The sequence below is a fragment of the Artemia sp. Qi Xiang Cuo genome, chromosome 10, assembly GCF_049724085.1.
Source record: "Artemia sp. Qi Xiang Cuo chromosome 10, ASM4972408v1, whole genome shotgun sequence".
NCBI lineage: Eukaryota > Metazoa > Arthropoda > Branchiopoda > Anostraca > Artemiidae > Artemia > Artemia sp. Qi Xiang Cuo.
This window is the reverse complement of record NC_142803.1, coordinates 41,426,671-41,439,924: the sequence shown is the minus strand read 5'-3', so window position 1 is coordinate 41,439,924 and position 13,254 is coordinate 41,426,671. Positions and strand designations below refer to the sequence as shown.

General features: G+C 35.6%; 1 protein-coding gene across 1 annotated transcript in view; it reads left to right on the top strand.

The window, feature by feature from the left end:
- Positions 1 to 13,254, top strand: part of LOC148947773 (uncharacterized) — a 307,493-nt gene that overhangs the window by 290,246 nt on the left and 3,993 nt on the right. Inside the window, exon 7 of the mRNA XM_089096004.1 lies at positions 2,002 to 2,257. Coding sequence (XP_088952130.1) covers positions 2,002 to 2,257 — 256 coding nt within the window. The remainder of the gene's footprint in view (positions 1 to 2,001; positions 2,258 to 13,254) is intronic.

The window sequence follows — 13,254 nt, the reverse complement described above, 5'->3', positions numbered from 1 at the left end:
TTTTATGTTTGGAAGGTTTTTTAGCTTATTTTTGTTTTAATGGAAGTCTTTACTTTTTTTTAAAAACTTCTTTTGTGGAATTTTTTTTTTAAATTAATGTCTATTCGTTTCAAAGATTAGAATAAACTCTTTTATAAAAAAAAAATATTTTATGTCTTTTCAACTTTTTCCATATGAATTCATAGTTTGGCTTGATATTTATATTTTGGAGACAGTTTATTTTTTTTATTATATTTTTTTTTTGGCCCAAATAGTATTGCTTAATTTTATTGTTGCCCTCCTCAAGTTGACCTGAAAAATAAGACTTTATACTATTCCTAAAAAATTCTATCTGTGCTTTTTGACAACTTGTACACATTTACACTCTTTTTATTTATTTAAATTTTAAAAGTAGAAGTAGTAATAGCAGTAGCCCCGATAGTTTTATTTATTTATTTAAATCTTTCTCGGATACTTTCGGGGAAAATAGGATGTGATGAGGGGGAGGGGCTGATTGCCCTCTGATCATTTTGACTCTGGAAAGGGGCACTGGAATCTCTGATTTTCGATACTATGAGCCCCCTCAGAAGTTCATACGATCACCCTTTCCATTAAAAAACATTGTAATCCCCGGGGCATAACTTACAAACCTTCTCCTTAGTGCTGTGGGTGGGGGGATGTCATCCTCAAAGGCATACTTATTGAACCTTGCAACTACGGTGAACAAAATGGCTATCTCGAAATTTTGATTGGATTTGCTCGGGGAAATTAGGGGGGTAGGGGCTGGTTGCCCAGCAATCATTTTTGACTATTAAAAATAGCGCTAGGAATTTTATTTTCGAATTAAATGAGCCCCTTTAGAGGAATTTACGACAAATCCTTTTATACAAAGTGTCCTGGTCCGAATAAAAATAAATGAATAATATATTGTGCCCACATCGCTCTTTACTTAGGTAGCGCCATTGCGCTGCCTATGATTTGAATATGCTTAAAAAATGTAAGCTTTTTTAACATAAAACTTCTAAATCTAAGTATGGGAAGAAGTTTTGTTATGAACTTGTAGTTTCTCTTGTATATTAGTAATACAAACTCTGACCAGTTTTTGCCTCTTGAGGCCTACAAACTTTTGTAATCTTTTCCCAGCCTTTTTGAAATCCTCGTATGGAGGATTTTGTCGAACTTCCCTCGGAACGCGGTTTTTGTCCATCTAGAGGACATGCTCAAGCCAGCAGCGCTGATTCATGATACGTTGTTTCATTCTTTTTGAGTTTACCTTAGAGTAAATCAATGACATTTTTATAGTAAGGATATCCTGCTCCTCCTTTATTCTAATTACTACACTTCCTGGCTTAAGTACACTACATTAAAAAGTGCCATTGCACTTCCTAGCTGAACGGTAATAAAACGGAGGTCATCCCGACCGGTTTGATCAATAGAGTCTAGTGCCACATCATTTACCTTTCTTCTACATTCTACTTTCTAATCCTTCTCCAAGATATTTTTCCTTTGCTATAAGACTGTCTAAGTAAAAAAAATTCTTTACTTCTTCAACAGTTTCAACAACTTCCTCTCGTATCATCTTGGGTAATATCATGTCCTATATGTATTCTGTAATACTTATGCATAAATTTATCTTCTATGCTTTTGGAAAACGTCTTTCAATCTTTTTTCTTTACTCTTCACAGTTGAAAATTGTTTCCAACATAAAATGAAAGAATGGTTAGAGTGTGTACAGCTCAAAACTACCGAAGTTGCTAAAAATAGCTATATCTATTCAATTTTTAATCAAAACAAATTGAACTAGTGTATCAGTATTCACCATAAATATAATCATGATGTATGCGTGTATATAAACACGATTAATGCCGTATATTTTAAGTTGCATAGAGAACAAATATGTGAAAAAAGTACACGCATAATGTGTTTTGATTTGTGGGCAAGTTTATGCTGCTTAAGCTCTTAATTCCTCTATTTTTGCTTTTGAATAATCCTTGTTAAAGTTACTGAGTTCTTTCTTTCTAGCAAAAAAATAACTGAAGAAGAAGATGACCTATCAGAAGTGCAACAAAATTCTGTGCCACCTGAGGTTAGGGCTTGGCTGGCATCTACTTTCACTCGACAAAATTCAGCTTGCAGCCGAAAAGTCGGATTTGAGAAGCCGAAATTTAGGAGTGTTGCCAATGCCATAAGAGCAGGGATATTTGTTGAAAGGATATATCGACGGATGTCATCCTCCTCACTAGCTCAGTTTCCTCCTGACATTACAAAAATCCTTAAGGTAAGCGAGGTACACCTTACAATCCCCAACTTATAACAGTTACTACCTGAATAAAGAACAAGTTCAGTCACATTAAAAATTTCGCGGTAAGAAACTGAAAGCACAGAGTAGCCATTGCCAATAGTAACCAAAACTATAAAAATTAAATTTTGACCATGGTTGTAGCAGTAGCTGCAACCTAGTAGAGAGCAAACCACAGCCAATAGTAACCAAAAGTTGAAAAATACGGTCTAACGAGAAAAAATGCCATCTGACACTAAGGAATGGAAAGGAATCAGGAATGGCAACTATTATTTCGGTTAATCTTAAAAGTTTGTTGCGAAAACAAATCTATGGTGATTGCCAAAAAGTTTCCGATATCATAGTTTTCTATGATCATGGTGTTCTATAATATACAATAGCTTTATAGCTTATAATCATCCAAACAGAGGAAATATCATTAGTTGGTTTATTTGCACTAGTTTTATCCATATATGTTAGATAGACTGTAAAACAATAATTTTGTTTCGTTTTAGTTTCAACTTCACTCTTTACTTCCCCCAGAAAAATTTTTCGTGCTTTTCGTTCGTGGTAACGAAATGTAAGTAAGGAGCGACCCAGCTCAATGGTAACCGAAACTGTAGAAAACGAAATTTTGATACCAATATACACATCAAAAGAATCAGATTTTAGTGCTGATTTCAAATATATAAGCTTCATCAAGTTTAATCCTACCTATCAAAAGTTACGTGCCTAAGAAAATTTGGCTGATTTTCGAAAAAAGGGGGAAAGACCCCTAAAAGTTATAGAACCTTAATGAAAATCACACCATCATATTCAGCGTATCAGAGAACACTACTGCGGAGGTTTCAAGCACCTATCTACAAAAATATAGAATTTTGCATTTTTTGCCAGAAGAAAGATCACGGATGCGTGAATTTTTTTTTTTTTTTTTTTTTTTCCAGGGATTATCGTATCAATCGGTTGGTCCTAGAATAACGTGAGAGGGATCATTAATATGGAAATTACAAGTTCTAGTGCCCTTTATTAGGTGACCAAAAAAATTGGAGGGCAATTAGGCCACTTCCCACGCTCTTCTTTTTCTCTAAGTCACCCGATCAAAATTTTGAGGTAGCCATTTTGTTCAGCATGGTCGAAAATATGATAACTATGTCTTTTATGATGACTTAATCCCCCGAAGTCCCCGGGGGGAGGGCTGAAAGTTATGAAATTTACCCACTGTTAACATATAGTATTGGTTATTGGGAAGTATACAGACGTTTTCAGAGGGGATTTTTTCTGGTAGTGGGGGGGGGGTGTCGGGGGATATGTGAGAGGATCTTACCATGAAGGAAGTTTTCATGGGAGAAGGGACATTGCTATGAAGGGGGCGCCGGATTTACCAGCATTATTTAAATAAAGATTAGAAATTATATATATAAAAAAAACAAGTTTTTTAACTGAAAGTAGGGAGCAACATCAAAACTTAAAACGACAGAAAACATTACGTATATGATTGGGTTCACCCCTAGTCAATACCTCGCTCTTTAGGCCAAAGATTATTTAGTACTTTCATAAGAGCTATTTATTCTAATTAACGGCATTTGTGATTAAGGGGTCATTTTTAAAGAACTTGAACAAAATTTGAACTTTAGCTTAAAGAGCAAGGTATTGACTAGGGGGCGAACCCTCTAATATACGTATTGAAAATATATGAATATAGAGGTTCCTTACGTAAGTTAATTCGTAAGTTACGTATACTTAATACTAATAAAAACGTTCGTAAATAAAATTAAACAGGTATCGAGAAAGCCATTTAACCAAATAAAAGTAAAATTAATGTTCAATTTTTTTTTTAATTATTCATGTAGGCCTACGGTGAGCCAAAATCAAAACCTACATTAATTCAAAAACATTCAAAAATTAAATAAAAAAAACAAGTTTTTTTAACTGAAAGTAAGGAACGACGTTAAAGCTTAAAACGAACAGAAATTATTCCGTATATGAAAGGGGCTATCCCCTCCTCAACGCCTCGCTCTTTACGCTAAAGTTTGACTTTCTCACAACTCTATTTTTTTTAAAAATGAGAAAATTTAGCGTAAAGAGCGAGGCGTTGAGGAGGGACAGCCCCTTTCATATACGGAATAATTTCTGTTCGTTTTAAGTTTTAACGTCGTTCCTGACTTTCAGTTAAAAAAAACTTGTTTTTTATTTATTTAATTAATATTAAGACAGACGTTAAAGATTCTACACTTCATGTTATATCCAAATATGTAATGTTCATTACGTTTGAATATACCTATAAACATTATTAGCATAAGAAAATTTCCTTAATTTTCGAAAGAGGAAAAAATACCCCCTGAAAAGGGGTGGGGTACATTAAATCCAACTTCTTGGAGAACTCATTTTTGTTTCAATCCCCTACCTGAGAAAATATAAAATATATTTTTCTTCTGAGCACATGGTTACGGATGTGGGTTTAATTTTTTTCCCCCTCTCAATCAGTAATCGTATCGAACTTTTGGGCGCAAAATATTGCCTAAGGACTCATTCAAACTGAAGTTGAAAGTTATGGTGCTCTTTTCCTTGAACAAAAGAGATCGTGCCAAAGCAAAGTGCCAGCTCCCTTATGCTGCAAAATAACAGTTTTGTCCCAATTAGGGCCAAAAATGCTATCGAGTGGGAATTATGAGACGGCTCATTAGCTTAGGACTGTCAAAGAATTGTTAATAGAGCCTTCCAGTTTCAAACACCATACGGTCTTATGGTGATGAGTTTGTCCTTAGATATTATGCACTAGGTAGAAATGAATAGTTATTTAATACCAGGAATATAATACTAGTTATGTTAACACGAATGGATGTAAAGCATTACACAGTTACGCACCAACTATAAAAAAGGGGGTTGCTGGATCGTATTATGGAGAGAGGACACCTAACACCCCCTCCCCCAAGAAACGGAAAAATAATGTTTCTAGACAAACTGCTCTAAGCTTCCGTAAGAGATCATTCAGATAAGTACGAGCTTAAATTACCTTGTAATTAGCAATTGATGATAATGCTGTATCTTACTCCTACACCCAATATAACTGTCATATATAGTCCTTGCTCTTTACGCTAAAGTTTTGCTGTTTGTTTCAGTGATTGAAAATGAATGAGGGTGTCGTTAGAATGAAAGGAATCATTTAATTGTATTTGTTTTATACAGTAAATTGTTTGTTTAAATGCTTTTCAACAAATAATGATGATAGATTGAAATAATGGGTTGAACGTCATTGTTTGTTATACTAGTAGACTGAACTAATAGGATATGTCAGACTAATGCAGGAATATTTCTTTGCCTGCTATGATTGCATTTCCTAGTTAGTAAGAAAATCTTCACTATGATTCATAATACACTTGGAATATAATACTTAAAAGAGCACTCAACTATTATCTAAAAATACTTCAGAAAAGAAGGAATCTAATATGTTTTAAAGTTATTTAAAAGTGCTGAAATAGTTGTATATAAATGCCTTTACAAAACTGCCTCAAGTTTAGGATTTTTGATTGTGACAATTCAAGTAAGTGTTATTTATTTCTATTTGGCACTAATCTCGAGGGACTCCAGCCTCTTTTAAAATTTTCGGAAATTTGTTCTAGTCATTTGAAACTAATATGTAGTTCACTCTGAATTATAATAATTATTTAACGAGTGGCAATGTTGATTTTGTCTATACTAAACATTTCTTTCTTTTTGTAAAACATGGTCATTAATTTTCGGATGCCATCAGATGAGGGTTGCTCTTCAATAGATTGTTGCTCCTTTTGTTGCCTTGACGGGGGACTGGTAACCTCTGGTTAAGGGTTGGTGACGGTGTTTCATTCTTAAAATTACAATTGAAAATTACACTTTTGGAAGCCAAATCAAACAATTCGTGGTAATGAAGTGTAAGTAAGGAGCGAAACGGCTCAATGCTGGTCAAAGTGGAAATTGATGTCTTTGAACAGTACATCCAAGTTGACCTTTAATAGAGTCCACTGTAACTCGGGATATGTGAGATTCTTTTCCTGATTCTCCTCCAGTAATTATATTTGCCTTAATTATGTAGTTACATAATTCAGTAGCAATAAGATGGGTCCCAATACGCATCCCTTCTGAAATGTCTAAGTTACGCAAAAGCATAACTATCGTATTTTACTCTATTATTAGGTCATGCAGTGGTAAATCTGCTGTTTCAATTGAATTTAGGAATTCTGTTCCTCCTTTTCCTTTATCTATTACAGAATCGTAACTTTTATATGATTTGTATTCTCCTGGAAGGTGATCGTCAATTTTCGCATTTATTGTACTAGCTTCTTTGTTGATTGAAGCTAGAATAACTCGATTCTTCATTAAATAAGAACTTTGTTTAGACAAAAATTCTCCAAATACATCCTCAATTAAATTGCCACTGGAAAATTAGGTCTTCTGGTAATTCAATTTCATTAAGTTTATTTTTAGGAAGATTTCCATTTCCCAGTTCGAAAATGTACTATGCAAATGCTTCCTGTTCAGGATCGACCCGCATATTTTTCTCAAACGCAACATGTCTGACTTTCTTCCAGAGATGATTTTTTTGTTTTTAAATCGAGTGTTTCACTGCGGTTGATTCGGTGTTGAACTGATAAACACTGTCGGAAATCACCTCCAGCAACTAAAATTTCCCCACCAACTGGCAAGTTTGGATTTGCAATGAACCGCAACAACTGATCCATATTTTGTAAGCCATACTTGCAAAGCATGGGTGCTTCGTCAAGTAGGAAGGCTTCTACTTGAGCTAATTCTAAACCTCTGCTTGAACCAGGTCTTATAGAGGAAACAGAATCTGAGGAAAGTGAAACTTTCAAGCCAAAGGTTTTGTGTGTTGTTTGTCCAAATGGCAATAGAGTTGCTGCTATTCTTGTACAAGCCATACATTCTACTTTGTATTTTTTCCACACATAATGTGGTAAAACGTCTTATAAAGAAATGTTTTACCGGCACCGCCTAGCCCATCTATAAAAGACTTTCTTATCAACATAGTTAGGATCATTGACAGCATGTAAAATATTGTCAACAATGTCAAGCTATTTTCCTTGCAGAAACCGATACATACTTTCTGTAGTAACAACTGACTCGCTAGAATTTAGAAATTCCAAGTTTTGGTTCTTTTCGTTGGTTTCAATGCTGTCCATGCTTTATCCTTTCATCCAAAAATTTAATTTTCGAACTTCTATTGCCATCGGTTTTAACTTAGAGGCAATAATGCGATATGCATGCTTTACTACAAGATCTTCAGGTAAATTACTTCGTCTTGCATGCCAAATAAATTCCTCTGCCAACTGATTTTTGAATATTTCCCAAAGAGCTTATGGATCTGCAGGATCACCAAAAACAAGAATCTGTGTCAAGAGTATTCGCATTACAGAAGGCATTTTGGACAGTGCTGATTCTTCTAGGGTGTCGAATCACTCTTTACCGTCGGTTTCAAGGCCATGAGCCAGGCATGGTTTGTTTTATGTGGAATAAACAATGTTATCAAACGTTTTAATATCTTCAAAACTTGTTGCATTCTTCACATGATACAAAAAGTACTCGGGATGAGCCACAAAATTTACGTTGTCAGTTCGTCCAATGACACACGATCGACGGATTCTGTGTTCCAATGTACTGGTATTTCCACTCCATCCATAGTGTTCAGATATTACTCAATAATAGAGAAATTTTGAGTTTTTCATTTGTTTTAAAACCTGGTTGTGACTCAAATACGCTTCCAACATTGAGCCTTGTTGTCCAATATCTACCAGATCTTCTTGAATTTGGCTGATATTTTGCATTAGGTAATTTCCTGGCAAATGAACAATTAAACGTTGAATGGCATGGCTCTTTCTTGGATATAGTAACTAAATAGTCGCCTGCAGGGTTCAGTTGGTGTAATGCAGCGTCCTTTCACATAGGTATCTGCTTCATTGTAAACCATGCACCGTTTATTTTCGATAATCTTTATTGAAGCAAAATCATGTCCCTTGTAGATGTACTTATATAAATACTTTACCTGACCTATATTTCCAACATATTCGACATTTGTATGACATTGAAATTTTTTAAGCATATGAGTATTATATTTGGCGACATGACGATTATCACGAGTAATTCGATGATTATTGGAATCTACAATAAAGACCATGGTCATGTGAAAATTCTTCTCTATTCATTTTGTCTAATTTGGAATCATAACGACACTGATACTTTGTTTTTTCAGCATCGGCTAGAAATGCGACTGAGTTGTACTAACTTGGACAACTGAAGCAGCACTTGGTAATTGATCATGCAACTCGCATGTGGATTTAAACTTCCACAGGATTATGAATCATCAACTTTAAGACTAATTCTCTTAATAATGAATCGGTGGAATTTAGAATTTTGGCTGAAAGAAGATCATCAATTTCAACGGGATAATGGATATGATCCTTACGGCTCATGATCAATAGCAAATGTATATGTGGCAGTCCACTTTTTTGAAATTCAATCGTATACACACATGCTGCCACCTTTCAAAACATGGGCTTCTTATCAATATCATTGATTATATCGTCATATTTTAGTTTTACAATGCGAGTAATGAGATCGGGACGATCTTGAGGGGACTGTTCTATAATAGAGTTATCATCAGATTTAATACTTGCCGCTTCTTTAAATTCAGGCCAATCAAGATTGCAAGTCACAGTTATAAAGAACATGGTGGTCCAAGGCAATGAACAATAGCTAAGCGTCATCAAAATGTAGCGTGTTAATCCGACCAATGATGAGTATCAATAAAATATTACTTTTTAGTCAATGAATGCATTCTGTTTCGAGGCTAAGTCGTTGAGAAGTCATAACTATGTAGTCTTAGCCATAATACTTTTTTGGTTAAACTTAATACAGTCAATACGATCATGCTAAACACGAATATTGCGGTTGGAAAATTCTTCCACCAAAATTCCAAATATTAAGGCCAATTCGACGCAGGTCGGGTGTTACAGATTGCACAGTAAGGCTTTTGGCATGTTCAGGTCGAACAACAATACGATACCTTACTAATTCAAGCCGTGTTATATGTGGACGACTTATATACGGTGTTTGAAGTAGCTTACCTCTTGACCATCCTGAAGTACCAGCCGGATAAAACCTTGGGTAGGTAAAGGGCTATACACGATGATCGGTATGACAAGACTTTTGCCACGTTGTTTTACAACCATTTCATTTGGCGGAAAAATATGGTCAGCATTAAGAGTAAGCCCAACACATACTTCATTACATGCAAGAGGGTTCAAACATCTATAATTGACCCCGTCTGGCACAGTAAAAAGGAGCTGCACGTTCGGAGGCTGTTATCCCAGTGAAGCAGCAAGCTGACTTGCATCATCCTCCGCTTCACGCTTTTTTTCATAACGTTTGGGACAGTCGTTTGTGTCTCGTAATATTTCTTCCAAGCGATTCATTAGGTTACGAGAGACCCCAGAATTTAATGGATGTGTAAGGCGTTCCTTAACAGCTTCATTAGGGTCTAAAAATTATATTTGGCCATATGAAGGTGGCTCAATTCCACCCTCAGTAGTTTGGGATGAATGTGCCGCTAAATTGATTTTGTGATAAATTTGTCCAGCTACTCTTATCTATACTAATACCGTGACTGCTACTATTGTCTTTGCTACTTCTAATGCTGCAAATACTACTGTTTCTATTATTTCTACTGACACTATTACAATTATTGATACTATTACTACCATTACAACTATTGATACTAAAACTACTACTACTACTACTACTACTACTACTACTACTAACAACTCACCGCAGCACCAGGCCACCTTAGGCCAACACAGCTACGTACGCTCCTTCTCCATTCCAATCTATTCAAATCCTACCTTTATTACACCCTCCCAGGAAGTTCCCATTTCCGTGAAATCTTTCTTTATGACGTCGTCCCACCCTAGACGAGGACGACAGTAGAATTGCTCGTCTGGATTCTACGGCCCCTCCGTACCAAACAGGTTGTGTGTGTACTTTCAAGTAATTGGGTTACCAGGGTCATTTGCCTATTACAATGAGCTCTACATGGCTTGGCAGATATGTTTTTTTTATTATGACATCGATTTTTTGTGTGTCAGTCGATTAGAGAAAGTTGGTGGTTAGTCCAATATAATAACTTGATTGGTCGGTTTTCTAAAAAAAAAAAAACCTACTAATCAACTTACAGATGAATGACCACGGATTTAACCTAAAAAAAAAACTTGTATATCAGGAACTAGAAATCTACATGCATTCCATTTTTGGAACTAGGAGCGAGATTGTGTGACGCTATAAGACTGGTTTCGTTTCAAGGGTTCATTAATAGAAGGAATAATGTTTTTTGAAAAGGGTAATTACTTCTTTAGTTTACGAGATTTGCGAATTTTTTGCGAAAAGATATTTGCGTAAAGGTATTGCGATGGTTAAGAATGCCTCACGGGTAATTAAAGAATGGGATGCTTGCATCAACAATACAAAGAATAAGCTCAGATACTTAATAGATTTGACGCTTACAAGAGACATTTCTAGAAAGTATTCAATAGCTTAATTGAAAAGTAACGATATAATGACATTGTGACTTGACATATCTTTACCTCGCCGATGGGGTCTGTATAATACATAAGTAACGTTTGAAAAGTATTGTCAATTTAAAAATAAGCAATCGGAGATGTTTGATTAACCTTTGCAAAAAAAAGGGTAATGGGATTTGTGAATTGGAGGAGATGCCATGATTATGTACTGTATAATACACAAGTGATGTTTTGGAGCGTATTGTCAATTTAACGAGAAAATGTCTGAAAAGTGTTTTGAGAGAGATGGGTTGCATGGAGGGCTGAGTTGCATGAGAGTTCAGTTAAAGGGGGTACAGTTACACGGGGATTTCGGTTATACAGGGGTTCAGTTACAAGAGGGATCAGTTGCACGGGGGTTGAGTTAAATGGGGATTGAGTTCCTCGAGAGTACGAGAAAATGAGTGAAAAGTGTTTTGAGGGAGATGGGTTGCATGGAGGGTTGAGGTGCATGAGAGTTCAGTGAAAGGGGGTACAGTGACTCGGGGGTTTTGGTTATACAGGGTGTTCAGTTACAAGAGGGTTCATGTGCACGGGGGTTGAGTTAAATGGGGATTGAGGTCCACGAGAGTACTAGTTAATGACTGTATAATGTTTTGAGTAAGATGTGTTGCATGGAGGGGTGAGGTGCAAGAGAGTTCAGTTAAAGATGGTACAGTTACACGGGGGTTTCGATTATACAGGGGTTCAGTTACAAGAGGGTTCAGTTGCACGGGGGTTGAGTTAAATGGGGATTGAGTTCCACGAGAGTAGTGCTTTGTCGTGGTTTAGCTTGTCACAGTTTTAAAAGAGCTTTAAGGGGTTTGAGAGACTCAGTTGCCTAATTCCGTGTGGTTTTTCTTCACTTGCTGGTCATTAAAAACGAAATTTTTGTGTTAAATAAGTAGTTTTTGTATCTTTTAAAAGAGCTTTACAGGGTTTGAGAGACTCAGTTGCCTAATTCCGTGTGGTTTTTCTTTACTTGGTGGTCATTAAAAACGAAATTTTTGTGTTAAATAAGTAGTTCTAGTATCTTTTAAAATATATTTAAGGGGATTGAGAGACTCAGTTGCCTGATTCCGTATGTTTTTTTTTCACTTGGTAGTAAATTACAACGAAATTTTTGATTTATATAAGTAGTTTTTGTATCCTTTAAAAGAGCTTTACAGGGTTGGAGAGACTCAGTCGCCTGATTCTTTGTGATGTTCCTTCACTTGGTGATCATTAAAATCGTAATTTTTGTGTTAAATAAGTAGTTTTTGTATCTTTTAAAAGAGCTTTAAGGGGTTTGAGAGACTCAGTTGCCTGATTCCGTGTGGTTTTTCTTTACTTTGTAGTCATTAAAAACGAAATTTTTGTGTTTAATTAGTTTTTTTTGTATCTTTTAAAAGAGCTTTAAGGGGTTTGAGAGACTCAGTTGCCTTATTCCGTGTGGTGGTTATACAGGGGTTCAGTTACAAGGGGGTTCAGTTGCACGGGGGTTGAGTTAAATGGGGATTGAGGTCCACGAGAGTACGAGAAAATGACTGAAAAGTGTTTTGAGGGAGATGGGTTGCTTGGAGGGTTGAGTTGCATGAGAGTTCAGTTAAAGGAAGTACAGTTACACGGGGGTTTCGGTTATACAGGGGTTCACTTACAAGAGGGTTCAGTTGCACGGGGGGGTTGAGCTAAATGGGGATTGATTTCCACGAGAGTAGTGCTTTATTGTAGTTTAGCTTGTCACACTTTTAAAAGAACTTTCCGGGAATTGATAGTGACAGATGAATAATTAAGTGTGATTTTAATTTGCTTGATGCTCATTAAAAACGAAATTTTTCTGTTAAATAAGTAGTTATTTTAACTTTTAAAGGAGATTTAAGTTGTTTGAGAGACTCAGTTGCCTGATTCCGTGTGGTTTTTCTTCACTTGGTGGTCAATAAAAACGAAATTTTTGTGTTAAATAAGTAGTGTTTGTTTCTTTTAAAAGAGCTTTACAGGGTTTGAGAGTCTCAGTTGCCTAATTCCGTGTGGTTTTCCTTTACTTGATGGTCGTTAAAAACGAAATTTTTATGTTAAATAAGTAGTTTTTGTATCTTTTAAAAGAGCTTTACGGGGATTGAGAGACTCAGTTGCCGGATTCCGTGTGATTTTTCTTCTTTTCAGTAAAGACATTCGATATCCTAAAAGTGTTTAATTAAAATTTTTTTTAAAACTTCGAAATTTTTCAACTTTATTTATTTTTTTCTTTTTGTACATAACTCAGAATGTCAAAATATGCTTACAGTTCTAACAATTGCGCTCTGTGATTGGTCAGAGACACGATGTGACTTCCCCACTGGTATTCTATGACCGGTTATTGACACTACCTAATCTATTGCATGTATTAAATCAGTATTTTTTACGCAGTGGAACGATAAAAACATAAATCATATCTTT